Source organism: Coregonus lavaretus (assembly GCF_964263955.1).
Source record: "Coregonus lavaretus genome assembly, chromosome: 2".
Classification (NCBI taxonomy): domain Eukaryota; kingdom Metazoa; phylum Chordata; class Actinopteri; order Salmoniformes; family Salmonidae; genus Coregonus; species Coregonus lavaretus.
In genome coordinates, this window is record NC_139989.1 from 34,587,590 (window position 1) to 34,615,050 (window position 27,461).

Consider the following 27,461-nt stretch of genomic DNA (forward strand, 5'->3'; position numbering starts at 1 on the left):
GACCAGTTATAGCAAATTTCTGGTAAGGAATGAAAATCTTGGAAAATTCATGGTGCGTGCATCACCTGCGTGTGTGCCAGTGGGCCGTTGCCAGAGGAGAGAGAGAGAGACATTTTCGCAGCAGGTAAAATAATGATATACAACAGACTAAATAGCCAATTCAAAACATATTGTGTAGTTTGGCTAGTGATCTCGCTAGTTAACTATTTATCTATTAGCATGCATTAATGTAATTGTCATGTCTGATGTGCTAAAATAACTGATAACTGATGAAACCAATGCTGCATACTCCGGTTGTAAAACCAACTTTCAAGCGCTCAAAATTGGCTAGGATTCTCCTCTATTCAATACTGGCCATGTAATTCTGACAAAGTAAAATAACATTCTTAGAATGGCCTAATTGACAAGTAACTCCTATGCTGCCAAGATCTCCCCTGAACACTGAATAATTTTAACCTTACAAATAGATAAACATCTTAGTTAGCTACCGCGCCCACCTTAGCAATTTGATCCCTGGTTCATTGAATGAGGGAATTATTTTATAAAGACATAAAAAGTATTTGGCTGTAATTGTAATGTTGCAAGGTGGCCAACCCTCCTCCTGGAGAGTCCACGAGAGCTACTGGGAGTGCAGGCTTTTGCTCCAGCCCTGCTCAAACACACCACATTGTACAAAAAAAGAAAGAAAAAAAAAGGACCTTAATAAGCTGATTCTGGTGTGTTTGAGCAGGGTTGGATAAAAATCCTGCACACCAAGTAGCTCTCCAGATGGAGAGGGGTTAACGGACCACATGTGTTTTATACAGTAGCCTATCAGTGCAGTATTTTACTCTATGGTGGTTAAGTGCCTTGCTGAAGGCCACAACGGCAGGATATATAATATATAGGATCAGAGACCAGCATCCTTCCATTGTCAATACCAGTGACAATAATGAAGGTTTTTTGTGAAGTGGTTCCTTGCATCATACAACACAATTTTCAGTCACCTTTTTGGCCCATGGTATTACAGACCTTTTTTGGGGGGGGGGGGGATAAGTGACTTGAGCTTTCAGACAAGTAAAAAATCTGTCCTACTTACAAGTGGCTAAAAAGGTTAATGTCAAGCCCTGTTAAGGCAAAAATGAGAGGAAAGTGGTTGGTAACGTGAACGTCTAGCAACCTAAAGGTTGCGTGTTTGATTCTCATCATGTACAACTTTTGTATTTTAGCAACTTTGCAACTACTTACTACTTTGTAACTACTTTGCAACTACTTAGCATGTTAGCTAAGCCTAACCCTTTATCATACATTTTGCAAATGCGTGACATAATGTAAGAATTGCATTTAATTTGAAATTGCAATCCATATGAAATGGATGATGGACATCCACAAATTAATACCATACAACACGTAACATATAATACTAACTGTAAGTAAATCTCGGATTTACTTACAGAATAATACGAAATGCTCTGAGACCAGGTTGCAATGGCACATATATAAAGATGAGTCCTATTTATCTCTATGGTTGATACACGAGTTTATATTTCCGCTAAAGACTGTTTCGGTTATTTCCGCAAGTCTTCGATTCTATTCGTAAGCTGATATGTTCGCATCGGTTTCGGATATTTTCGGGAGCTTTCGGCATGGTCGGTAACGGTCGTGTTCAAATCTTCAGAGCTACTTCTGGCCTGGATACTGAACTAAGATAGGAACTGAAGAAAGAGGGAAACAAAAAACAGTGGACGAGAGAAGGAGCCTGACAACGGAATGACGGTGCTGCAGGAACCTGTTCAGGTAACGAAGTAGTTTGTTATACCAAGAAGAGAACTGTCACATGCAGGACAAGCGGAATGTATTGTGGCCTGCACTGTTCACTCCCTACCAGAAAGATCCACTACTGCTACACCGAGGCCTGAAAACAAATGGCTTGGCTTAGCCAGTTAACGTTAGCATTGCTTCGTTGTCAAAATCGGTAAACTAGTGCCTGTTATTCAATATATACCACACAGGAGTACTCTTTTATAACTGCCACTGTCAGCTACCAGCCAGGTATCCGAAATTAGATAGCGGTAGGTGCCAGGTAGCTAGGTACTCAGTCACTAGCCATATTTAGCTAGGTAGCTATTTTAACTAGCTAGTTATGGAGCCTCAACGTTTGTTTTGAATTATCTTGTTAATGTTAGCAAACTAGATTAGATAACCTAACGTAACTTGCTAACGTTAGCTAATTACTAGACTATGACAGTACATTGAGTGTTTATTTCCGATAACGTTATCTAAATGAACTAATTTAGATAAGTTTGTTAACTAAACATTACAGCTGATCAGATGGATGATGGTTTACATTATTTCGATGTCATTCTTTCTCTGCAGCATAACAGTAGTTAACGCTAAAGTCGTTACGCTTGCAGCTAAGTTAGCTAACTAGCATGTCGTCCGAGGTAACAGTTCATTCAGGTTGTAAATGGGCATTTTGACAGCTGAATTGAACATATTGAAAACCACTGGCTAGCTAACTACTCAGTACTAGCTAGCTACATGGATAACTGCTGTCTGCATTGTCATTGCGTTTGTTGAACATTTGATGCAGCTAGCCACTTGCCAACTACGTAACCTTAAAAATCATCAGATCTGACGTTACATAGCCAAGTAACGTTACCTCAACTAACATAGCCAAGTACCTCAACTTGTGTTAAGGTACTTGGCTAGACGTTACATTGCTAAGTTATCCTGTGGCCACAGATGTTGGTATTGATATCGAACTTTGAAATAACGTTAGCAAAGTGTTTGACACTTGCCACGAAAAACTGGAATTCGACTGAGCCCAATAACATTTTTTTTGTTTTTTCACTGAAAAAGATAGCATTGCCTGCCCGTCGAATGTAGTTAGCTAATGGTTGGTTGTTGTGTCAACATTTCATAGACATCTAGCTAACAGCCAGCCATAAGATGGAGTAGTCATCTATAATAAGCTGCAAACTTTGTATTCAAAGAATGTGTTATCAACGCATGTGCTTATTGACTGACTAGGTCATTGATTATTAGTGAGTTGTAAAGCTTGCTGTCAGAGCGACAACCAGATCAGACAATCGCAGTAGGCTGTGACAATAGAGATGCAGATAGGGGAAATGGGAGACATGACATCATGTATGTATGTGTTTGTTTGTCTCCCTGTGTCTAGGCTGCTGTTTGGCATGCACTAAACCACTATGCCTACCGAGATGCTGTGTTCCTGGCCGAGAGACTCTATGCTGAAGGTAATTAAATCTATCCCTCTTGTCTTGAGAAGATATTGTCCGTGCTGCAGCAAAGCTGAGCTCTTCCTCCTTCAGCTTACTGTGCTGACAACTGTACAGTTCCACCTGACTGCTTTAATCCACACAAATACTCCTGAAAGGTTTTGACATGATGGTGGCTTGTGGGGCCTGACACATGCAAAACAGGTTTTAGAAGACATTGTCATTTCTTATAGAATAGCCTGTAGGTTGCTGTTGCTTTAATGTGGAATGCAGAACACTGCAGTGGACTATTAGGCTATAGCGTAGACGTGAGGCGATCAAAATAACACATCAAGTATGAACCTTGGTCACATGCCAAAAGGAATCTAATGCTGTCAGTGCAAGTCAGAAAATGTCGGAGCCAAATGAATAACATTTATATTTATAACTCCTAGTCGTCTGGGAATGAGGTTGTGCTTTTGGTGTTTGTGTGTGTGTGTGTGTGTGTCAGGGTATGTATCTGTATGTATGTATGTTCATTTAAGTGCACATTTTGCAAATTCATTATTTGGATGCATCTCTTATCCTCCTCACAGTGCATTCTGAGGAGGCCCTCTTTCTGTTAGCCACATGCTACTATCGTTCGGGAAAGGCCTACAAGGCATACCGCCTTCTCAAGGGACACAGCTGCACAACGCCACAATGCAAATACCTCCTCGCCAAGTGCTGTGTGGAACTGAGCAAGTAAGGATGTTATTCTGTTTCTGATGTTTTAGTCCTCATAGTTATGACATTGTGCATGCTTTGAATCCAGAGTGCCACCATATTATTTTCTTGGCCATGCTGCATACTGCAGCCAAGTGGATTTAGGGTCGTACTCTTCTGTCATGCAAGAATTGAATACAATATTTCCTCAAACAAGGATTAAAGAGGGCCAGTCTGAGGACAAGAGGCCTGGATGGCTCCCCTCCCCTTTGACCCCCGTATGCTCACATCAGTGGTCCGGTCCTCTTCTCTTCCCAGGCTTGCAGAGGGAGAGCAGATCCTGACAGGGGGGGTCCTGAACAAGCAGAAGAGCCAGGAGGACATCGTCACAGAGTTTGGAGACTCTGCCTGTTTCACATTGTCCCTGTTGGGGCAAATCTATTGGTAGGATAACCATGTTCATTACTTCATTGTTGACCAATCTAAAGCATGTTCGGGGAACGTTTTCAATTGAGAGCTGATTGCTTGTGTGCTAGCTATCACATAGCAATACCTAATGTTTTACTATACAACTGAAGTATATCATTGCTAATGGATTATTGTACGTGGTTTGAGTAATAGACATTGGACCCTAGTGAAGAGGGTTGGGCGTAGCAGTACCTTGATGTTTGTTTGTCGAGATGGACACGTTTATTGTATCCTGAAGGAAACCTTGTTAATTCAGCTTCCCATGGTGTTGCTAATGAATTAAAGGGAGCAGAAATTGAGAATTGGAGAGGAGGCATGTCTGTGAATGATATTTGAATGTTACCTTGGTCAATTCAAATGGACTATTTGAATGCAGCAAGGGGCTGCAGCAGGATGTGTCCCTTTCTACAGAGATACCGTATTTAGAACATGATGTAAGGTAAGCTCAGCCAGTGGGCTAGAATGTCTGAGCATTTAATTATCACTTAGTCATGAACATCATGTTACAATTTAGACGTGCGTGAACCACAATCAAAATGCTGTTGTCTCAATTTCAAAGGTGTAACCATCTCAGAAATCAGACTCTAAACAACAACGTGGTATGCTGATATATTTCAGTGCTGTTGCATTATTACTGTGTGATGTCAGGAAAACCAATGTAGAGGTGAAGCAAAGGTAATTGGTCTGGTATCTAAGATGTGTGACCGTAATACAACCATAAATGCCCAGTGAGTGGTTGCATCCTCTTATAAATTAGATTTGAGGTACAGGAACAAGCTAATCCTGGCAAAGATATTAGCTGGAATGTTCTAAATTAGATTAACGTGACCGGGTGCAATGTGTTTTGTTGTGTGATTGCACGTGCGTGGCAGTCACCCACATGCATCACTCAATATCGAGAATATCATTTTCTTCCTATTTCTGTCTGTGAAGCAAAACAGATCGTCTGGCCAAAGGTTCGGAATGTTATCAGAAGAGCCTGAGCATGAATCCTTTCCTGTGGTCTCCCTTTGAGTCCCTCTGTCAGATCGGTGAGTCAATCAGCTAGGGTGGGGTGGGGTGGGGTGGGGGGGGGTTAGTTAGTTATATAATGCATATTAAGATGATAGAGTAGAATATGTTTTTGCATGAACAATAGAGTTTGATTCACTCGTCATAGTAAGAGAAAAAGGAGAAACTTCACACTGGTCCTAATCCCATGCATGATGGCAGAACCAAATCTAGTTCCCTGACCAGTGCTCAGGTTCAAATCCACTCTCTATTCCCTCTCCCTGTTCTTAAACTGATTGTATTAACCTGTATCTTTGTTGTCAGGCGATCGTCCGGACCCGGAGCAGATCTTCAGACTGACGTCCCTGCAGTGCTTCAGCGGCGGGAGTGGAGCCCCTCCCCTGTTCCCCATCAGCCCCGCCCACACGCCAAGCCACAACATGCCCCACCGCCAGGTGGACACGGTGCTCATGGAGACGCCCCAGGACACCTTAGTACGTCCCTTCAACTTTTTCTACGGCCAGGTTTGGCTCTCTTTACAATGATGGCTTACATTGAGTTGAGTTTGAGTTTATTTTTACAGGGACAGTGCACATTAATCAACGTTTCAGTAAAAGTGCCGGTTTTAGCCAGCCGGCTAATTTTCAACCGCAGTCCCTGGGCAGGTTATTAAAAACAATTACAATATAGACAATAACAACATAGAACAAGACATTGCATTGTCTTGGTACCAAGATGAAGGAGTGTTTGACCTGGTGTTTGGCAAGGGGTTGGGACTGTGGAAGAATGTGATCTGTGAACTCTAGGGGTGTAACGGTACATTTATTCTTACTGAACAGTTTGGTACGGGGACCTCGGTTCGGTCTGCACTGTGAAACCAAATTAATACATTATATATAAAAAGAACACTAGTAAGCTATTCCTTTTAAAACAACTAGAGCCTATGTGCACGTTGTAATCAAAATTCTAATCTTAATTGGCGCATTTCAAATGATCATTTTGTAAGGAGCAGTCGGGAACTATTAGTTCTGTACTCCATCATTGTTTAAATCTCCAGTTTGGAAACATTTTGGCTTCTCAGTAGAAGCAAACATTTATTGAATTTAGAAGGAAATCAACTAAATGTATTGAATTTATTAGAACATTAATTTGCCCAAGATGATGATGACATGAACAAAATGCATAAGTCATTTGTATTTTCCTTTAACTTTCTGAAGAGGCAACGGCGTGGGAATTCACCCGTCTGTGTGTGTGCGCGTTTGTCTGCCACTATGTAACCGTTAGTGATGATGCTAATGACAACAGTCTTCTGGTAGATGGAAAGGCTTTCCCAAAAACCTTCTCAATGAAATGTTAACTACAAAGTAGTCTATGCTTACCTGGCAGAATGATATCATGATTATTTGCATCAATCCAGTGGTGATTTGTTCAGGAAAATCTGTAATCACGTGTGGTACAGAATCACCGCTAACCAAGCAAGGCTCTTGCTGGCGCACACCTAAATTTAAAGTTGATCTACACCCAAAATGTGTAATTTCTTAGATTTCTCCCAGACCTCATTGTTTCCTGATGTGGTTTAAGAATTGTTGTGGACCTCCATGAATTTGTTTATTTTACCCCCTTTTTCTCCCCAATTTCGATCATCGCTGCAACTCCCCAACTGGCTCGGGAGGCGAAGGTCGGGTCATGCGTCCTCCGAAACATGACCTGCCAAACCGCGCTGCTTAACACCCGCCCGCTTAACCTGGAAGCCAGCCGCAACTATGTGTCAGAGGAAACACCGTTCAACTGATGACCGAGGTCAGCCTACAGGCGCCCGGCCCGCCACAACGAGTCGCTAGAGAGTGATGAGTCTAATAAATCCCCTTGGCCAAATCCTCCTCTAACCTGGACGACGCTGGGCCAATTGTGCGCCGCCCTATGGGACTCCCGATCACAGGCAGTTGGCATACAGCCCGGGATAGAACCCGGGTCTGTAGTGACGCCTCTAGCACTGCGATGCAATGCCTTAGACCGCTGCGCCATTCGGGAGGCCCCAGGACCTCCAATTTTTGAGAGTGAACCTGAATAATGGGTCAAATCTGAGACCTGGAAAAACAAAATGGAACCAGGCAAAAAATAAAACAGATTTTTATAGGGCCATACATTATATGGCTCATGATCTATTCCTGGGTTAGTTTGACATCTTTTGCCAACACTAAAATAATCTACAGTAACGTTTGGCATTTTATTTTCCCACTGTACCGAAACCGAACCGTGACCCAAAACCACAATATGTACCGAACCGTGGGTTTGGTGAACCGTTACACCCCTAGTGAACACTTTATGATAAATAGCACTTCACAAGGAAAGACCTAATAACCTGTCTATCCAAATACCTATCCAAATGTGCACAGAAGAACTGACAACCGCTGTCTCGTTCCCTTTCCCTCCCCTATAGGAATTAAACAGACTGAACCTGGAGTCTTCCAACTCCAAGTACTCGTCTCTGAACACAGACTCCACCATGTCCTACATCGACTCGTCCGTCATCTCCCCGGACACCGTAGGGCCTCTGGGGACAGGTGGCTCCTTGCTATCCAAACAAGTGCAGAACAAACCCAAGAGTGGGCGCAGTCTACTGGGGGGACCGGCAGCACTCAGCCCCCTCACACCCAGGTACCGGTGGTCTCACCACCTACACACACATATGAGATGTTTTTTCTCAGTAGAGGCTCTATTACATGTGTTGGGCTGTTTTATCGTAAGTGGATAGATAACGCATGCCTGTGTCAATCTGCTCATAAGTGTCGTGTGGCACTGTATTTTGAGTGTGCGTGTATTCCCTATGTGTTGAGGCACTCCCGTGTTTCCCACTTCGACTACGTTTACAGTGTCATTATGTAGGGTGTCCACACACTCTGCCCAGAGTGGGTAAACACGCGCTTTGGTGATGAAATGTTACTTCCTTATGTTATAAAATACATTTTACCAAGACAAATATGATTATTCATGTTCTGAATCTTTCAGTGGGGTCTTTCTCTAACACATCAACATTATATCAAAAAAGTTGGATTTCGTAACCTAATACATCCGTTAATAAGCACTAAGCTCTGTTGACATAGCGGTGCAGGTTTCTCGTAACAACTTTTGAGGATTTAGCATTTTGTGGTTGTCTTCAAAGTTGTTTCCGCGGGTCGCAAAGAGCTAAATTAGCATGACACGACCTGGATTAAATGTAAAAGGCTTTGAAGATAAAAAGCTTGGTATACGCTCAATGCTCCGTTGACATTTCACAGAGATACGTTTGTTTTTGTGAGAAATCTTCTAAAAAGAACAGGAATTTCGCATGAATATGAAAAGCATATACTAAAATGTGAAGGCCACTACATATCATGTCTCAAAATTGATATATCTATCTTACCTCTATATTGTTTTATGTCCTCCGGATTTGAGAAGAAAGATGATGAGTTCAACTGTTTGCCTTAATTCTTGCACAGCATCCAGCCTAGCTGACACAATGTTATTTTCCTGTATTTTGACCAGTTTTCTTCTCTGGCCTCCATTGATTTAGTCACCCTAATTTTGGCCATCCTACAAGGGTGAAAACTCCAATAACTTGTGAATGGATTATGATAGAGACATGATATTTGGAGCATTGGTTTTCTTAGAGGGTTATCTGCCCAATTTATGTTATTCTATCCATTGGTCAAAATGTGCGTTTTTGATTGGACACCCTACATTATGGAGGCATATGAATTGGCATTCTGCTCAGAACATTATTCTAATGTCAGCGATCACTCCGCTAGAAATTTGTCCATAGCTTTGAAAATTGTAGTCAAGTAACATTATCTAGGCTATAATTTGATATTGTGCACCTGGCTGCAGTACATACTGGTCTCTCATTCATTCATCCTCCAGCTCCATTGTCCACTAGCCTGTAATTAGGGAGACTGTAATGATAACTGGCTTCAGAAGACATCTTGATTACTGCTTTCCAGATTTTGTCCTCTACGACGGCTTTGTTCTGTGTTGGCTTTTCTACCTGCGTTACAGGCTGCTCTGGTAGTGAGTGGTACTGTAACTGGATGTAAATGGCCTCCATGGGGACTTCTGAATGATAGGCTAAATTATACAGAGCTGAATAAGTCAGCAATGTATATGATGATTATTTTTATACTGAGAATCCGTTTGAATCCTCTTATTCCCAGTTTTGGAATCTTGCCCCTGGAGCCCAGCCCAGGGGACCCCTTGTATCTGCAGAACTACTCTCACAGTGGCTCTGGGATGGATCCGCCCCCTCCCGGAGTCCCACCAAAGAAGGTACGCTATAATGAAGCCAACAAGCCAAACGCTGTGTGGCTCTCCTATTTGGCGTGTTGATCGAAGAGCAACATACTGTGTGTAAAAATCGATCTATGCACGCTTAATAGAAAACAATTCAACTTCAGAGGAGATTCCTTTCATTTCAGTGAAGGATTGAACAAAGTGAAAGTCAAAGATGTTTTGTTGGACATTTTTTAAATGGCTTGTTCCCACTTTTCCACAGTCTGTAGCGAGAATCAGTCAGGCGGGGACGAAGTCGGTGTTTGCACAGAGTGGTAACAGCAGGGAGGTCATCCCTGTCCCTTTCAACCAGACTCAGACCACTGCCCCCCCACAGACCAGGTATGTGCTCATTACCAGGCCCATATGGACCCATGTTTACAGTATGGAAATGCAGAGATGTTGCCAAAAAAGACAGCTGTCCTCACATTACTTTTTTACGTATTATTTTCAGTGCGAATTCATGCAGGGTGAAATTGTGTAAATGTTATGAAATTGTGATCCATATTTGTTTTGAGTCAAGTGTTGTGCTTTAAACTTGAAACATTGCAGCATTTTTGCATGGTCAAAATGTCACTCATGGCGTTGGTGTTCTGTGCTAATGGTTGTCTAAGTATGAAGACCTGATGACCATTGTTCTGCTCTGTTTGTCTGTGCCTACTGTAGTACTACGCCTCAAGTGCTGAGCCCCACCATCGCTGCTCCCCCCAATGTGCAGCCCAGGCGGAGCTCCAGACTCTTCACCAGTGCCAGCTCTACTGCCAAGGTAACATAGCAGAGACTCCTTGGGAATTTGACATCTTTTTTTATTCAAAATGCATCGTCATGATGATATGGCAAGTGACACTTTGCTTCTTGAAAACTTGACTGCTGATATACAAAACATTATGGGACTGTATCAACAGTGGACTAATGAAAGAAATACCAAAATATAGTTTGAGTGGATTTTTCCTTTAAACATATAATCAAATACTGGTATTGAGATGGACATTAGGATTTGTGGTGCATCTTTTTAACCAGGAAAACAAAAACATACATTCGCTCTCAAGTCTAGCATTTAAGTAGTGTAATGATATTTATGAGCAGAGATTGCATTTTATATGTATTATTTTGTTTCTTAATAGAATAGAGGTTGGCACAAAACAGACTGGCACTGGGCTGTGCTGCTGAGATTCTTGGCAAAGACGTTCTATTTCCTAGTAGTCTGTCTGTTCCAAATATCAAAAGCGAGGGGGGGGGAGCAGACATGTTTCTGACGTCAGCAGAGGTCTTTGAGATGCTAAACACAAACAAACATGCATTCCTCAACAGGAGAACAGCAAGAAGCTGAAAATGAAGTTCCCCACCAAAATCCCCAACCGGAAGACCAAGTCAAAAACGGGCAAGGGAGGCATCACCCCCTCCAACCTGAACGAGAGCATTGAGATCCTCAAGCTGGACACGTCCATGACAGAGGGGAAAGTCAGTATGGGCTCTCAGTTCCAGGCCTTCAGTCTGCAGAAGGCTGCTGCAGGTGAACTGGGACACTGTTAGAATTAACTCTCACACATTGACTTTCAATGAGTCTTCTTTACCTGACCATAGCAAGATGTTGAGCTGAGATGTAGGGATACACTGCCATTAAAAACAAATTATGTCAAAGTAATGCAGTAGTTTTCTGACTCTTTTTAAAAAATTTATTGAGTTGCTGTTATAATAGTCTTATTAGCCACCTTGTCATACTTTAGCTATGACTAACACAAACACAACGGAACAATGTCCTTACAAAGATGCCATCACAAGTCCTTATCTCCAACCCCTCTGTGTTCCAGATGGCCTGATGATGCTGATGCGAGACATCGGCCGGGGGTACCTGGCCCTCTGCTCCTACAACTGTAAAGAGGCCATCAGCATCCTGAGCCAGCTGCCCTCCCATCACTACAACACAGGGTGGGTCCTGGGACAGATCGGCAGGGCCCACTTTGAGCTGGCCGAATACATGCAGGTAAGGGAGGGCCTTTTGCTAGGTTCACCTTTCACACTTAAAACGGGGATTGTGGGCATCTGAATATAGATGTACTCCTGTCCTTACTACAATTTCACAGGGTTTAGACTGTCAAATGGATGCAAAGAGTGGACGATGGCTGTGTATGGTGGCTTTTGCTACTTCTCAATGGCTCGATTAGAAACTTTTCTCACTCTTCGCCTCCTGTCCCCTCCCTGCAGGCGGAGAGGATCTTCTCGGAGGTGCGGCGCATCGAGAGCTACCGGGTAGAGGGCATGGAGATTTACTCCACCACCCTGTGGCACTTGCAGAAGGACGTGGCCCTGTCGGCCCTGTCCAAAGACCTCACCGACATGGACAAGAATTCACCAGAGGTACGTAGTTAACTAACACAGACTGGGACTAACATTTGAATGTACCGTATCCACATGTCTAGTCAATTGAGACCTTTCCATTGGGAAATGCTTACAAGTGATTCTGTCTTGGAGTATGGTTGCCTAAATCTAAAAGATCCATATTTTTGTTTCTTCTGCTCCTATTTCTATCATCACTCTTTTCTCTCCTCTTCTATTCCCTCCCTTTTCCCCCTCCTTAACTCACTATTTTTGTCCCCTTAGGCATGGTGTGTGGCTGGCAACTGTTTCAGTCTGCAGAGGGAGCATGACATAGCCATTAAGTTCTTCCAACGTGCCATCCAGGTGAACCCGGGATTTGCCTATGCCTACACGTTGCTAGGCCACGAGTTTGTCCTCACAGAGGAGCTGGAGAAGGCTCTGGCTTGCTTCCGTAACGCCATTAGAGTCAATACACGCCACTACAATGCCTGGTGAGTTAGTGCACAACCTTGGAGTGATAGTGGATGTGACAAAATCTGAATTACAATCGTAATAGATGTGAAATGCTCTAATATTATGTTATAATATTACCATACTATTTTATTTTATTACCTCCGTGTTGTAGTAGTCCGGTCTTGCTCTTGAGACCACATATTGAGTGTCTTGTCTCTGTCGGATACATTTGTACTCGGTCTTGACTCGATCTCGGACATTGAGGACTCGTAATTTCTTCCCGAGACCAGCGGAGTTAAAAAAACTCATAATTCAGTCAGCGCATAAAACCGCTTCACCAGGCCAAATATATACACTCCTTTCTTGAAACATTAATATCTTAACAGCTTATCTATTATAGACATGTTTGTGTAGAGGCGAACCTATAGGCATTCAGTGTGTGACAGGTTCGTGACTCTGAAAGGACAGCAACCGTAATATCAGCGCACTCATGTAGGAGAGTGTACTTTTTGTAAACACAAAGGTGTAGTGGAGGGTATAGGCAGGTATAAACCCTATACCCTGTTTATTTTCAGTGGGCATTGCTTATACTCACTTCTTAATCCCTACTGATGCGTATCAAAGTAGTGTAGTGGAGGTATACAACTTATCAATTATGTAGTACAATTGAGAAATCATGCAAAAAGTAGCCTACACAATCGCAAAGCACGTGAAAAATATTCACATGCGCGCCACACACACAGCCTAGTTTCAGCAGAATATCATCTGCAAGCAGCAAGAGTGTGCAGCTGTCAACTGGTTTTGGCATGGAGCAGCTCACAGAAGAATGACATCGGTAGCTGGAAGGGTAGGAAAGACGTTTCAACATATTTACTAGTAAATGCTAACTAAGGCAACAATGGGTATGCAAACCAGGTATTTAAAAAGTTTAGTCCGAAGTGTTGGTTAGTTGGCTATTTGTGATGTGCAACTGTTATCATGCTCTGTTTGCATCAGGGGCGTAGACATGGATGAGCCTGGGTGGACAGAGGCCCACCCACTGGGGAGCAAGGCCCTGACAGGCCCACCCAATCAGATAGATGTGGTTTAAGCATTGTTGTGGACTTAAAAAGTGTGATTTTGGAGAGTAAAAATCAGAAAAATATATAGAAAAACTCATTAAAAAACATAGGAAAACAGGATTTTTCACACAGGGTGCCTTTTCTTCACTGGGTGGGCCATTTTGGATTTTTTTTGGCAAAATGTGAGTATACCCACTTCTCCAGGCATCACTACAACACTGCATAGGGCCGATGGAAAGACAGCAGTCACACACAGCATGATGTTAAAGGGTAAGCAGTCCATAAACTCGGACATAATAAGCCAGTAGGTCCCAATCGTAAGAATACAAAAACACAACCATTAAGCATTTCCCAACCAAAATGTACTACAACTACTTCCCATTGCAAAAAAACATTTCACGTTTAGCACACAAAGTAACCAACCGGTGACCTAAAGCCTAAAGGGAACTGACAGCGTTTGAACTACTTTGCAGATATGAAACAAACAATCATATCAGTCAAAAATATCAAATTCCCAGTTTATGCTACAAAACCAACTGTATAAGAGGTTTTAAAAATAGGTTATATTTGACTCAACATTCCATATTTGACTCAACATTCATTGGACACTGTGTTAACAAACCTCCAAACGAGCTTCAATGCCATACAACACTCCTTCCGTGGCCTCCAACTGCTCTTAAACACTAGTAAAACTAAATGCATGCTCTTCAATCGAACGCTGCTTGCACCCGCCTGCCCGACTAGAATCACTACTCTCGGCGGGTCTGACTTAGAATATGTGGACAACTACAAATACCTAGGTGTCTGGTTAGACTGTAAACTCTCTTTCCAGACTCACATTAAGCATCTCCAATCCAAAGTTAAATCTAGAATCGTCTTCCTATTTTGCAACAAAGCCTCCTTCACTCAAAGCCTCCTTCACCTCATGCTGCTAAACATGCCCTCGTAAAACTGACTATCCTACCGATCCTTGACTTCAGAGATGTCATTTACAAAATAGCTTCCAACACTCTACTCAGCAAATTGGATGTAGTCTATCACAGTGCCATCCGTTTTGTCACCAAAGCCCAATATACTACCCACCATTGTGACCTGTACGCTCTCGTTGGCTGGCCCTCACTACATATTCGTCACCAAACCCACTGGCTTCAGGTCATCTATAAATCACTTCTAGGCAAATCCCTGCCTTATCTTAGCTCATTGATCACCATAGCAACACCCACCCGTAGTATGCGTTCCAGCAGGTATATCTCACTGGTCATCCCCAAAGCCAACACCTCCTTTGGCCGCCATTCCTTCCAGTTCTCTGATGCAAATGACTAGAACGATCTGCAAAAATCTCTGAAGCTGGAGACACTTATCTCCCTCACTAACTTTAAGCATCAGTTGTCAGAGCAGCTTACTGATCACTGCACCTGTACACAATCCATCTGTAATTAGCCCACCCAACTACCTCATCCCCATATTGTTATTTACATTATTTATTTTGCTCATTTGCACCCCAGTATCTCCATTTGCACATCATCTTCTGCACATCTATCACTCCAGTGTTAATACTAAATTGTAATTATTTTGCACTATGGCCTATTTATTGCCTTACCTCCATAACTTACTACATTTGCACACACTGTATATAGATTTTCTATTGTGTTATTGACTGTACGTTTTGTTTATTCCATATGTAACTCTGTTGTTGTTTTTATTGCACTGCTTTGCTTTATCTTGGCCAGGTCGCAGTTGTAAATGAGAACTTGTTCTCAACTGGCTTACCTGGTTTTAAAATGTACTCTAAGGCATTGCTGGCAGAATAGATGGATGCAGTTCAATGCATTATTCATATAATTCACCAATACATTTCTTGGTAGTCCAAAAAATATTGCTATCAGGTTGTAAATCACAGCTGGCCTGGTACATTGTTTGCTGCCTCCATTCGGGATGCATTGTTTCAGTTTCAATTACTCAATATTCTGGATAAAAACGGATGAATGTAACTAACGTTGGGAATGTCAATACAATCAAACTAGCAAGGGCAATGATCACAAGTCAGTCATAACGCGGCTAATAGGCTAGCGTATCTATTTATGTAGCAAGCTAAAAACATGGAGCCTAACGCTACCTAGCTAGCTAGCAGGATGTCATGCCATTGGAGGAGTGGGTGAGTGACTGACCTTTTTTCCCCCTCATATCATTTTTCGGTGGCTATACACAGCTAGAGATGCAGGTGTCATTTGGTTAGCTAGCAAGATCTTGAAACAACTGTTATACAGTTAGCATATCTCTTGCGTTCGCAAATTCACTCTGGCTATCTACTCTGATTTCAGAGTACTCTCGTCTGATTGTGCCAGAGCGCAGGACAACTGATGAATTTACGAACGCGCAACACCTGCTGAATATGACCGGTGTCAGTAAACGTAGGCAAAAAAAGTTATAGTTAGTCAAGAACGCTCTAGATAACATGTAAACAGCCTAACCAGCTCTGCTACGGTGAGTAAAATGGTCAGAGTGAGGTGTCTGGAAGCAGCTAGCTAGCTAGCAAGCTAGCCAACTTTAGCCAGTTAGCTTGGGTGCTTGGTTAGGACAAGCATGCATGGGCAGGCAAGCTGCAGAAGGATGAGGAGGCTACAATTCCCCATTGTTTAGCTGAAAAAGTTTGAGTGTTTATCTAATGTTCCTTCGTTAGATTCTAGCTCCTCTTGCTCTGGCTAGCATTAGTTGTTGATTATGTTGATGTGCATAACTGAGGTTGAGAGAGCCTGCCTTTTTATGGTTGTTTGATAAATAGAAATGTGAAGAGGACTACCGTGGCGTTTACATATTTGCAGATATCAATTCAGGTGTATTTTGTGGCTTTTGGCGAATGCGTTCTAATGATCTAAAGTCACGCTGTTGCAACTGCCAGTAAACACACAGTCCAGTTCAAAGTGAATGATGGCTGGCCTGTGTGGCAAATGGCTTGTTTGTATAAAGGTCTGTTGTAGCTCTGATTGGCTATAGCGCACCGGTCTGTGTAGACTCCGGTCCCGGACAAGACAGATGTTTTTATTCAGTTTTATTTACTGCACTGTCTATTAATTGTACAAACGCAAGGCCACTTTCCCACTCTATATTGCTATAGAATTTTCATAAATGCCTTAGTATACCTAATTCCTACATTTATGAAAACGTGAAAATGACCATATCGTGAAAATGGTCATTCTTCCTGGGATGTATATGAACTGTTCTTTTTAAATACGATTTCATGTTGCTAAAACGCTGTCAGTTCCACTTTAAATGCAACACTGTTTCACACACAAGTTATTTTCAAAGAGATGGCTATCAACAGCAAGCGTGCCGCAATAAAAAAAACAGTTCCACTCACCAGATGATCATTTGAAACTTCTTGTTGAAAGTTATTCTTGAAATAAGGAGAAGCTAACAAATTAGCAACAACATTCTCTTTGATAACACCTGATGCATCCGCTGCAAACTAGCCAACAACAAAAGCTAGCTAGCTAGACCGTGGGAAAACTACTGCTCGCTATTGCGCAGTGACCTGTTGGCCATCAAGAAGGCAGAAGTTTCCATATGTTTTTGTAAAAACGGTCCCACTCATTAAGTCCAAATGTGATTTGGTTGATTCCACTGTCACTCCAAAGTTTTTCCCAATTACAGTTGAATGGCAGATGCCTTTATCTAGTTTCTGATGGCCTAGCGAATGGCTGGCTTAGCTAGCTAGATGTATCTCCCCAGAGACAGCAAAGAAAAATCCTGATTTTGATCTTTTTTTCTCTTCATCGTTAACCCTTGCCTTTCCAACAAAAACTGAAGAGATTAAATCAGAACATCATTGAACATATTATTATTATTATTATTATTATTATTATTGTCATTATTTTATCAAACCTTAGCCCTTCTCTGAAGGCGTAGAAGGCCCATTGTTCCCCACTGTGTTTGGTTTAGTAATAATTTGTAGAGTGTCTCTATTTTCCCTCAGCGTGCATTTTTTCACTATTCTGAATGTCTAAAGAATCCATATGTTCTGAAATATGAACACAGAAATACTGGACATTTTGAACTCTTACAATCATGGTCTTGAATTAGACTCACATTTTTCTGGTCTCGGTCTTGACTCAGTCTCAGACCCCTTGTCCCCCTCCGGTCTTGGTCTTGACTCGGACTCGATTTGCTCCGGTCTTGGTCATGAATCGGTCTCACTTTAGGTGGTCTCGAACACAACACTGTATTACCTGTATTATGTTATTCTTTGACCTTATGTTATTATATGACCTTATAATGCAGATTAATAAGCTAAAGTCTCAATAAGGAATTAAAACAAATGCGTCATATTTTGATGTTTATGGATTATGGGAGACGCTTGTTATCTCACCTTTCGCTCGTTCTCTCTCTCTACGTCCCTCTTTTTATCCCTCCATTTCCAGGTATGGCTTGGGGATGATCTACTACAAGCAGGAGAAGTTCAACCTGGCAGAGATTCACTTCAAGAAGGCACTTAGCATCAACCCTCAGAGCTCTGTGCTCCTCTGCCACATCGGAGTGGTGAGTGGCCACTACACTCAGTCTTTCAGCTCACTCAGTCTGTCAGGGCACTTTAAGACATTGCAAGCTGATTTTTATTTTTATTTTTTTACTATCTTTGTGTTTTAGAAAAACACTTTATAATTAATATGTATTATTATTGTTACTATTTTCATAGCCTGTAGTATTTTACGTTTGGTACTTGAGTTATATTTCTCCAATGTCCTTTATGGCACGCTAACGAACTCGCTCCATGTTTCCTGTTGTTTCCACACAGGTTCAGCATGCACTGAAGAAGTCTGACCATGCTTTGGAAACCCTGAATAGAGCGATCAACATAGACCCCAAGAACCCTCTATGCAAATTCCACAGGGCCTCCATCCTCTTCGCTAATGAAAAGTACAAGGTAGGTCCATATGGCATTTCATAAGCCACCACTGACTAACCTACTTTTCAGCAGAATTCCTCTTCTTCCGTATTAATATTATCATTATTTTCTATTGGTTAAGTCTAATCAAAAAATTATATTTGTGTTTGCTTTTCAGGCTGCTCTACAAGAGCTTGAAGAGCTGAAACAAATAGTGCCCAAAGAGTCCCTTGTTTACTTTTTAATAGGAAAGGTAAGCAAATGTAAACTTTTTTCTTTGTGGGGATTAAGAGGACAGGAGCAGACCGTAAGTGAAGAATTTACTGTCACTTTGATACTCATACTCAATAATAGACCATAATACACTCACCTCTCAAATCTCATACAGTCTGACTTTGTGCAATGCACTAAATAGCTATGAGAGGTTTATGACATCAAATGTTATTTGTCACATGCGCTGAATACAACAGGTATAGTTTAGATCTTACCGTGAAATGCTTTCTTATGAGCCCTTCACCAAGAATGCAGAGTTTTTAAAAGGTAATAGAAATTTGCTATATAAAGGAGAAATAGGAACACAATAAAATAACAATAACGAGGCTATATAGGGGTACCGGTAATGAGTCAATGTGGGTTAGTTGAGGTAATTGAGGTAATATGTACATGTAGGTAGGGGTAAAGTGACATATTTCCTAGTTTACGAATGTATTCATATGGATGGTGTGTCCTGCTCTAATCATATGCTTTCCTCCCTATTGCTCCCCTCAGGTGTATAAGAAGCTGGGCCAGACCCACTTGGCATTGATGAACTTCTCCTGGGCCATGGACCTGGATCCCAAAGGAGCCAATAATCAGATCAAAGAGGCCATAGACAAGAGGTACCTCCCTGACGACGAGGAGCCTGTCACTGAGGACTACCCCTATGACTCAGGTACAACCACTGTGACTGCCATGACCGACTGATGCATGGCTATGACCATTTAATTCCCTGTTAATGACGACAATGACCTGTACATTTGTTATGAGCTGCATCATCATTTATGAATGTAAAGTATTTGACAGCCTTAAAATTAAACATTGAGTACTAGTAGTAAATAATTTTGAGTCAATATACTTCAGAATTTGAATAGTATATGTTAAACACTCCAGAAAGGTGTGGCCTAGCACTAAAGTACAGATTTTAGGGCGAGGATGCCAATATGGTCAGGCTTCTGTCTATTCATGTTACTTCAGGAAAGAAGCTGAAAAGTTTCAGACTGTCAGGAGCCATGCTTTGACCTCTGACCTCCACCTTGTCCCCAGCAGCTGAGGTGGAGGAGTCGCAGGAGAGCAGTATGACCGACGCAGACGACACGCAGCTCCACACTGCCGAGAGCGATGAGGTCCTGTAACCCTCCTGACCCTACCCCTCCACCCCGACCACTCCTTTGGACTTAAAAATCATGCCAACCTGGAGCTAACCTCTGGACTCCAGTATTTAAAAAAAGAGGAAGAAGAAAAAAAAGGAAAACAAACTGCTGCTAATACAGTACCTCCAATTGTTTGTTTTTTTATTTTTATAAATCATCTGCTATTTCTTGGTTTTGTTTTCTACCACCCCACCACCACCACCATCCTCGTCCTTCTCCCGTCATGCCTTAGTCCTCGCTGGCTTATCATTCTCGTCGGGTCCCATGCAGCCATGTGTTTTTGGTTTGTTTTTCGTAGAATACCTCATCAGCACCACATCGCCCCATCAGTGCTGATTTTGAATGTCCCGCACCTCATCATTGAAAGACATCACTTTCGCTTCTTTTAGGTTTGGAGCGCTGCGCTCATGCCCACGGAAGAAAAATAAAGTCCCTGTCTTAATGTTTAGGTTTTTTGTTAATTTTATCAGCGTTACTCTGAATAAACACTTGTGTTATAGCCTATAGCTCTTTGGTTCCTCTCTCCTGATTGGTCTGTGAGTAAATGTATGGGAGAGGAATGAGGACAAGCACATTTCTCGCCTTTTCTCCGGGGCGTTGGGATGTCCAAGGTGTTCCAACCATGGCTATGGCCCGGCGAGTTTCAGCTAAAGCAGACAGAGAATATCTCCCGACTTAAGATCTAGCAATGCCAGATGTCTCGATCACAGATAAATAAATAAAAGTGACATATTTAACCATGTTTGTTTCAGAAGTGCCTCTTATTGACACTGATGTGAAAAGCCAGTGGTTCGTCCAACCAGTCAACAAGATTCGATGTGCTGTTCTTTTGAGGTGATACATCATAAAATACTTCTAGAAACAAATGTGCTCAAATATGATAATCATCCACAGGTTTAGCCTGAGTGCCAGTCTGTTTGAGCTTTCATGCCATCATTCATCATCATGTCAAACATGTTTTGGCTTGACAATGACAGTAATGGAGTTGAAAAGAGCACAAACCGATCTGGGACCAGGCTACCACAGGTTGGTCCTCACTGACCACACTAATACAAGGTATGATGACGGGGATTAAATGCCCAGTTTCAATATTTGGATGTATGTGATCCCCTAGAATTAAATCACCCAAACAGCCAAATGTGTGTTTGGGGAATTTCGCATTGATTCTGTGTGTATGTATAAAATGTTTCTTGATGTGCTTCTTAACGTACAGTTGGGAAAGGCAAAAATCTCAACACCTCATTCAGAAATATTGCCCCATATCGAGGAGTTGAAATGCCTTTCCTAAAGTTCTGGTGCTTTTTTTCTAAGGCATAGTTTATGCGATAAGAGCAACTTAAAATTTGACCTCCGCACAGCCTGGTCAAAATATGTTCTCATTTTGCAAGTGCGTTGGGGTCTTAATTTTAAATGTGTTCTGTCTTTGGGGATAATGTCTGTTCATGTATATATATGTGCTATTCATTTTAAGGATATTTGAAATTATAGAATAAACTACTTTAAACATGTCTTCGATTTGACTACCTTGTACTCCCCCAAAATGTGATAATGTCAGTAAATGTAAGACTTGTTGGCTGCGTCTGCCTTTACAAACAACTGATAAGACAATGTGTCTTAGTAGATGCTAATCAGAGCAAATTGACCAATGATTGGGGGACTGAACAACAGTTTATAGCCTAGTTATTACAAGCAAAATGGTTAAGTATGGATTTATATAAAGTCTCTCATAATTAATTGCATCGAGAACACTAATGATTAGTTCATGATTTATAAGTGGGGGAAACCAAGATTGTTTCAGGACAGGAGATGAAGGAAGGATATTTTCATCATTGAGGACCTGGATCAGAGAAGAACTGGGATGAGCATCTGCTGTATCCGTGCCCTCACTGACATACCAGGACATTGCATCTTATGCGAGCAGGAACTTGGAGCCAGTGTATGGAGGTTAGGAAGGTTATTCTCTTCTCATGTAGAAGGACAGAAAGACCTCTGCAAGTGGGGCCTGACTTTCACTGACAATGCACCTAGTCCGTTTGTCAGGTTTCAGGTCATCAACAACTGGGCCACTCCACATAGGCTAGCACCATTATCTCTGGATAATGCCATTTTAGTCCAGCTATGTACTATTCCACGCTACAGCAGCCTGAAGAAAAGCCCCTTCAAATGACAGTGATTCAAATGGGTTTAATTGTTGTGACCCAGCATCTGCTTGTCAACACATCTAAAACCGTATTAGGTTGCTCAAAAAGCAAATAAACAGCTTCGACAGTTCTCAGTGGCTATTACTAGGTACAAATTATGCTCCGTTTAGCCAATTAAGGGGTTGAAATTTGGAGACTAAATACAAAGTAATTTGTGGCAAATGATTTGGTGGAGACCGGGATAATTTGGTCAAATTGACGTTGAAGAGCAATTGGCCAACTCTTTAGTCTAACCAAATTATTTTATTTTAAAGTATTGCACTGTTATTGAGCTTGTATATGAATGACAACAACTGGTAAACTTCCATATTATTCACTTTCAACTGGACGCCCATCCCGTGCAGAATAGCAGATAAATAAGCCAATTGCCATCGCTGCATAACCAAATTGACGAATCACAGAGCTAGGCAGGCGGGTAATTCCGGTTCAAGACTGGTTGAGTTGTGCAGGTAAGTGAACATGAATTCTTCACTCTGTCATGTTAAAACTGAGTTTATCTCAGGTAATTTTACAAAACGGATTATGTTAGAGGATAAATGAATAGAGATGGGATAGAAGTGTGTTATCTTGTATGTTATTGATTTATTTGATGATCCAATTTGAAATGCTAAGGTAAAACTGCTAACGTTACTGTGGGGTTGCAGTCAACAGGCCAAATAGTGTATCTAGCTAACGTTAGCTATCGTTCGTTGGGTGTCGTACAGTAGGCACACACACTTGCAAAATTATATACACTATATATTAAAGGATAATTGTGATAACATTGTGACATATTTACAGTAGAATTTCCCACAGTAAGTCACAGTGCGTGATATTTTGTATGGTTAGCTACGTTTATAAAGTAGTAATAGATTTTAGCGCAGGGATTGCTAGCAAGCTATGCTAGCTGCTCGGTAGCTAACTTACTTAGACAAGGGCCGTGGAGTTCGTTAGCCAGTTCGCTAACTATTAGCTAGCCAACATAGTTGATTATGGGCTACAGCCCGTTTCAACGATAAAATCAGTCAAGCTAACAAGAGTATTGAGTCTCAAATGAATACACTTTATTCTTAATTTAGAAGACTGTGGAAGATTGTGCCCTAGTCTAGTGTTACTGTAGCTGCACGTAAATCTTCACCAAAATTCAACAAGATAATTTGCAGAATAATTTTAGAATAAGGCACAATGCCAGGTCATTCTATAAATATAATATGATTGTCATACAGACTCAGAACAACACTTCTCTATAAATGGAAAAATAAATCACATAATGTTCTATGCAAATAGTGTTTTTAGACATTCTTTGTAGTGGCCATACCAAGTAGGCCTATGTCAGTCATATGAGTTATAGTTTTTTTGTTGTTGTCATTTTAGTCATTTAGCAGACGCTCTTATCCAGAGCGACTTGCAGTTTTTTTAGTGAGTGCATACACTTTTCAGGTATATTATTATATATTATATATGATTGATTTATAATGCCATTTGTTTGTATGTACAGGTCCCTTGGACAAAGAACTGGAGGGATTACCTTGTGGAAGTTACAGTGCATTCGGAAAGTATTCAGACCCCTACACTTTTTCCACATTTTGTTACATTACAGCCTTATTCTAAAATGTATTCAATATTTTTTTCCCCCTCATCAATCTACACACAATACCCCATAAAGACAAAGCGAAAACAGGTTTTTAGAAATGTTTCCAAATGTATTACAAAAAGTAAACCTGTTTTTGCTTTGTCATTATGCGGTATTGTGTGTAGATTGATGAGGGGGAAAAAACTATTTAATCCATTTTAGAATAAGGCTGTAACGTAACAAAATGTGGAAAAAGTTAAGGGGTCTGGATACTTTCCGAATGCACTGTACCTGGAAGACTCCTGGATATTTTTCCCCTAAGGATGGATTTGGTGGGAGGCGAGCTTTGCGATTGCAAGGTATGTATACATAACACAATGTGACATCATCATGCAGAGAGCTATTACATGCACTGTGCTTGGTTTAATAACTTTAGACAGATTGCCAAAGTGCATTGTTCCATAAATGACTATGGGTGATATTTCACTATTATCTGAAATGATGTATCACTATAACATTGTGTCACTGTCTGGCATAGCAACCTAAAGACTGTTTCACAAATATGGTGTGGGAGTCAGATGCTGACACAGGTGGAGGAGTGGTTTATCCAATATAGGGGGTGTTAACTCTACTAAAGACCACTAGATGGCGGAATGGCACTTTAGTAGAGTGGACAGTAGCAGAATACAGAACAAGTGGAATATCAATGGCGGGGATCATAAGGCAGGGGATATGACATCCATATATAGATGTTGATTGTTGTCTGAAACCGCAAGCAGTTTTGTGTTTGCCTAATGAAAGGAACTGGATTTGTAAGTAATATAGTGAAGGACTCCAATTCGATTCTCCTAGAGGTCACAGGACCATCCTTTGCCTGTATAGAGCTCGCCAGCTTGTAGTCCTAAAAACCGTAAATGAGTTACCTCTGGTTCATTCAGCCATTCCTATGGGGAAAGTATACGGTTTTGGGATAAATGCTGAAAATAAGGTCTGAGGTTAACACAGGCTTAGGAGATCTCATACGTTTTGTTCTATGCAATAATATCAGTCAGTTAACATTACCTTTATGAATTTTTAAAAATTTGATGTGCTTTTTGTGCTTTTTTTTATTACATAAATGATTTAAAATTCACAAAAAGTTGATAAAGATTCTCATAGAATAAAACGTATAAGATCTCTTAAGCCTGTGTTTACCACAGACCTCATTTTCAGCATTAATCCAAAAACCCTACAAAACTCAATTCATTTTCCCATAGGCTTTGTCCAACTAACCATGGCGGAGTTAGTGCCAACAAAAAGACACCATTACTATTGCTCTCTATTGGTTACAGTTACACACATAGCCTATCTATGATTTTTTCTTCTTATTGGGCTTTGTTGAGAAGGCAGAGACACAGTTCAGGGGTGTATTCATTATGTCTTGCAACAGAAACCGTTTACTGTTTAAGAACCAAACGGAAGAAAACAGAACGAAACAAAGAGGGACCTACCTGAATTTTTCCAAAATAAACTCTAGTTTTCATTTAATATAATATGCCATTTAGCAGACGCTTTTATCCAAAGCGACTTACAGTCATGCGTGCATACATTTTTTTGTGTATGGGTGGTCCCGGGGATCGAACCCACTACCTTGGCGTTACAAGCGCCGTGCTCTACCAGCTGAGCTACAGAGGACCACGTTTTGCGTATGGAGTAATGGAGTAAACGTTTTGCAACACCCATATATTTCCTCTATGGGGGAATGGGACACACTCTTTTCACGACACTTTGATACAAGATGATTTTCGTAGCAGGTTAGGAGACCATTTTCCCTAACCCTTTTCCTAACCTTAACCTCAGTCTCCTGACCTGCTACTTTAAATATTCTAACCTGCTGCGTAAGTTCTCCTTACCTGCTATGAAAAAGTAACTTCGGTATCGAATTGGTGTGAAAAGAGTGTTTCCCATAGGGGAATGCTTTGGTGCACATGCTATCATAACATTGGAGGGTAGTGTCATAGATATTTATAAATAACCTGTGTCCTGGTTATGACCCCATAACCATTCACTTTCACCAATCCTTCAGAACCACGTTTTGATTCGGGGTTATAATGAAACTGGATCCATTCCGGCTCCTGGGTGAAATGTAATAACTGCAAGTCACGGTTTAATTGAGCCATGATGGAAGACACAGCAACCCAGTTTCAGTCATGTAGAAAATGGAACGCTTGACTTTGGCTCCCTCTAGCGGAGACAGGCTGAAGTTCCACTCTAGTGGCGAGTATGTGTAATGTCTCCCGCCGCGGTTTTGCTCTCCGGTTCTGTTTGTCAGACTTAAAATCCGAGGGAGAGGAGCGAGCCGCCATTTTCTGTGTGACGCTCTCCCTAAAACGGCAACAATAAAAACGGATTACCGGGGAAAATACATACAAAAATCGTCGATAAAAGGCGTTGGGAAATATGACAAGACCAATTCGAATTGAATACAACCGCCTTTGAAATAAACTAGATTGAGTATCAATAATTGCACAGAGAGAAGAGAGCAAGCTGACTCGGTTCCTCAGCTACTCGTTGTTTCGCCCATTTCGTGATTCCGGGAGTAACACGGGGTTACCGAATTTGGAGCGCACGAGACGGATTTTGTGAAGAGGCATTATAGAATTATTTGTTTTTCCACATATTTTGTTCCCTTGATGAAATTACTATCAAAGTGCAGGATTTGTTTCTAAAAATTTCCCCGGACTCGGCTCCTCATCACGTGGTAGGTTCCTCCTTTTTTCTTTGTTACTTTTAACTCCGTAGTAAAAAAAGAACTTTGAAATGTTTTAACATCATTTAGCATTTCCCTTGTTAGGTAACCTGCACACCGGTCATTTCACATTCATAGTAATGCACAACTAGTTTTTGTGTGATTTTTATGTTGCATAACTGGGTCTACCTTCCTTTGAAATCCAAGTTCTAGCTACAGACAGTGTAGGTAGGTTTGTTACTCTTCTTTTACTGCATTAGCTGTAGCTGAACGTTCTGCAAAGGTTACAACATTATAGTAATCTACAACTAGCCAGTCAAGATGAGCCATGATATTCTTAAATTATGATTGGGAGAGTGATTTGGAAAATAGAGCTGGCGAGACACAATCATAAAACATTGTACCAGCTACAATTGTGTCAATGTCAAGTGTGTCAATGAAGCTCTTGATTGAGTTTCCAAATTACCTCAAGTCAGTCTATTGGCATACTGATATAATGTATAGAGAACGTCTAAAAACGTAGTTTGCAAGCTTGCTGTATTGGCCACGATATAATGCATCTCTCCGCGCCGCCGCATTCTAAACTTAATCGTGCATAATGTACACACCCAGGCAATTCTATCGAATGATCGCAATCGCGTGAGAGGTGAACCATTTTCGCAATCCTTCAACGTTAACCTAGAAAATGCGTTGTCGCATAGATTACATTGTAATCATGTTGGATACATTTCCAATTGAGTAATTTATGGTGAGGTTTACATAATGGCGCAGCCACTGGCAGTTGCAGGCGCCACGTTTTCCACTAATTGTTTGATCAAAATAATTTCCTTTCTTTAGCAGAAAATTTAGTTTGCTAAATAATTGTACAATTTCAATTTAGCCTAAATTCTGACTTAGCGATATACACAAGGCCTCTAGAAAACAATATAATAATTGTATTCAATATCAACACATCAAGGTTTTGCCATGCCATGATCTCAACCGTCTCCTATGTGCTTGTATACTGTCTAACGTCAGTGCAGATAGTGTAATTTTGTCCCATCCCTTTATCAACCAGGAACTGTGTTTATGTGAATCCCTTTAATTGCACACTAACCTGCTCAACCCCAGGTTAGAGTGTGGCATGATCTGTAGTTTTCCATTATATAATGTGTTATGTTGCATATCCTTGCATCATATGTGATCTCA

The 27,461-nt window shown here is 41.3% G+C and overlaps 2 protein-coding genes across 2 annotated transcripts in view; both read left to right on the forward strand.

Annotated features, from left to right (window-relative positions):
- Nucleotides 1-1,612: 1,612 nt before the first annotated feature.
- LOC311138192 (cell division cycle protein 27 homolog) lies at nt 1,613-20,532 on the forward strand. Its single transcript, XM_084172863.1, has 19 exons — nt 1,613-1,776; nt 3,164-3,239; nt 3,797-3,944; nt 4,224-4,349; nt 5,307-5,404; nt 5,688-5,857; nt 7,804-8,021; nt 9,554-9,665; nt 9,892-10,010; nt 10,335-10,434; nt 10,980-11,181; nt 11,480-11,652; nt 11,874-12,026; nt 12,270-12,478; nt 17,920-18,037; nt 18,294-18,422; nt 18,562-18,636; nt 19,152-19,314; nt 19,689-20,532. Exons 1-19 carry the CDS (start codon nt 1,750-1,752, stop codon nt 19,772-19,774), a joined length of 2,502 nt encoding a protein of 833 aa, XP_084028989.1. The 5' UTR covers nt 1,613-1,749; the 3' UTR covers nt 19,775-20,532.
- Nucleotides 20,533-23,853: 3,321 nt separating this feature from the next.
- LOC311100451 (KAT8 regulatory NSL complex subunit 1-like) overlaps nt 23,854-27,461 on the forward strand; it is a 102,233-nt gene continuing 98,625 nt past the window's right edge. Inside the window, 1 exon segment of the mRNA XM_084141373.1 lies at nt 23,854-23,904. Coding sequence (XP_083997499.1) covers nt 23,869-23,904 — 36 coding nt within the window. The 5' untranslated portion in view covers nt 23,854-23,868.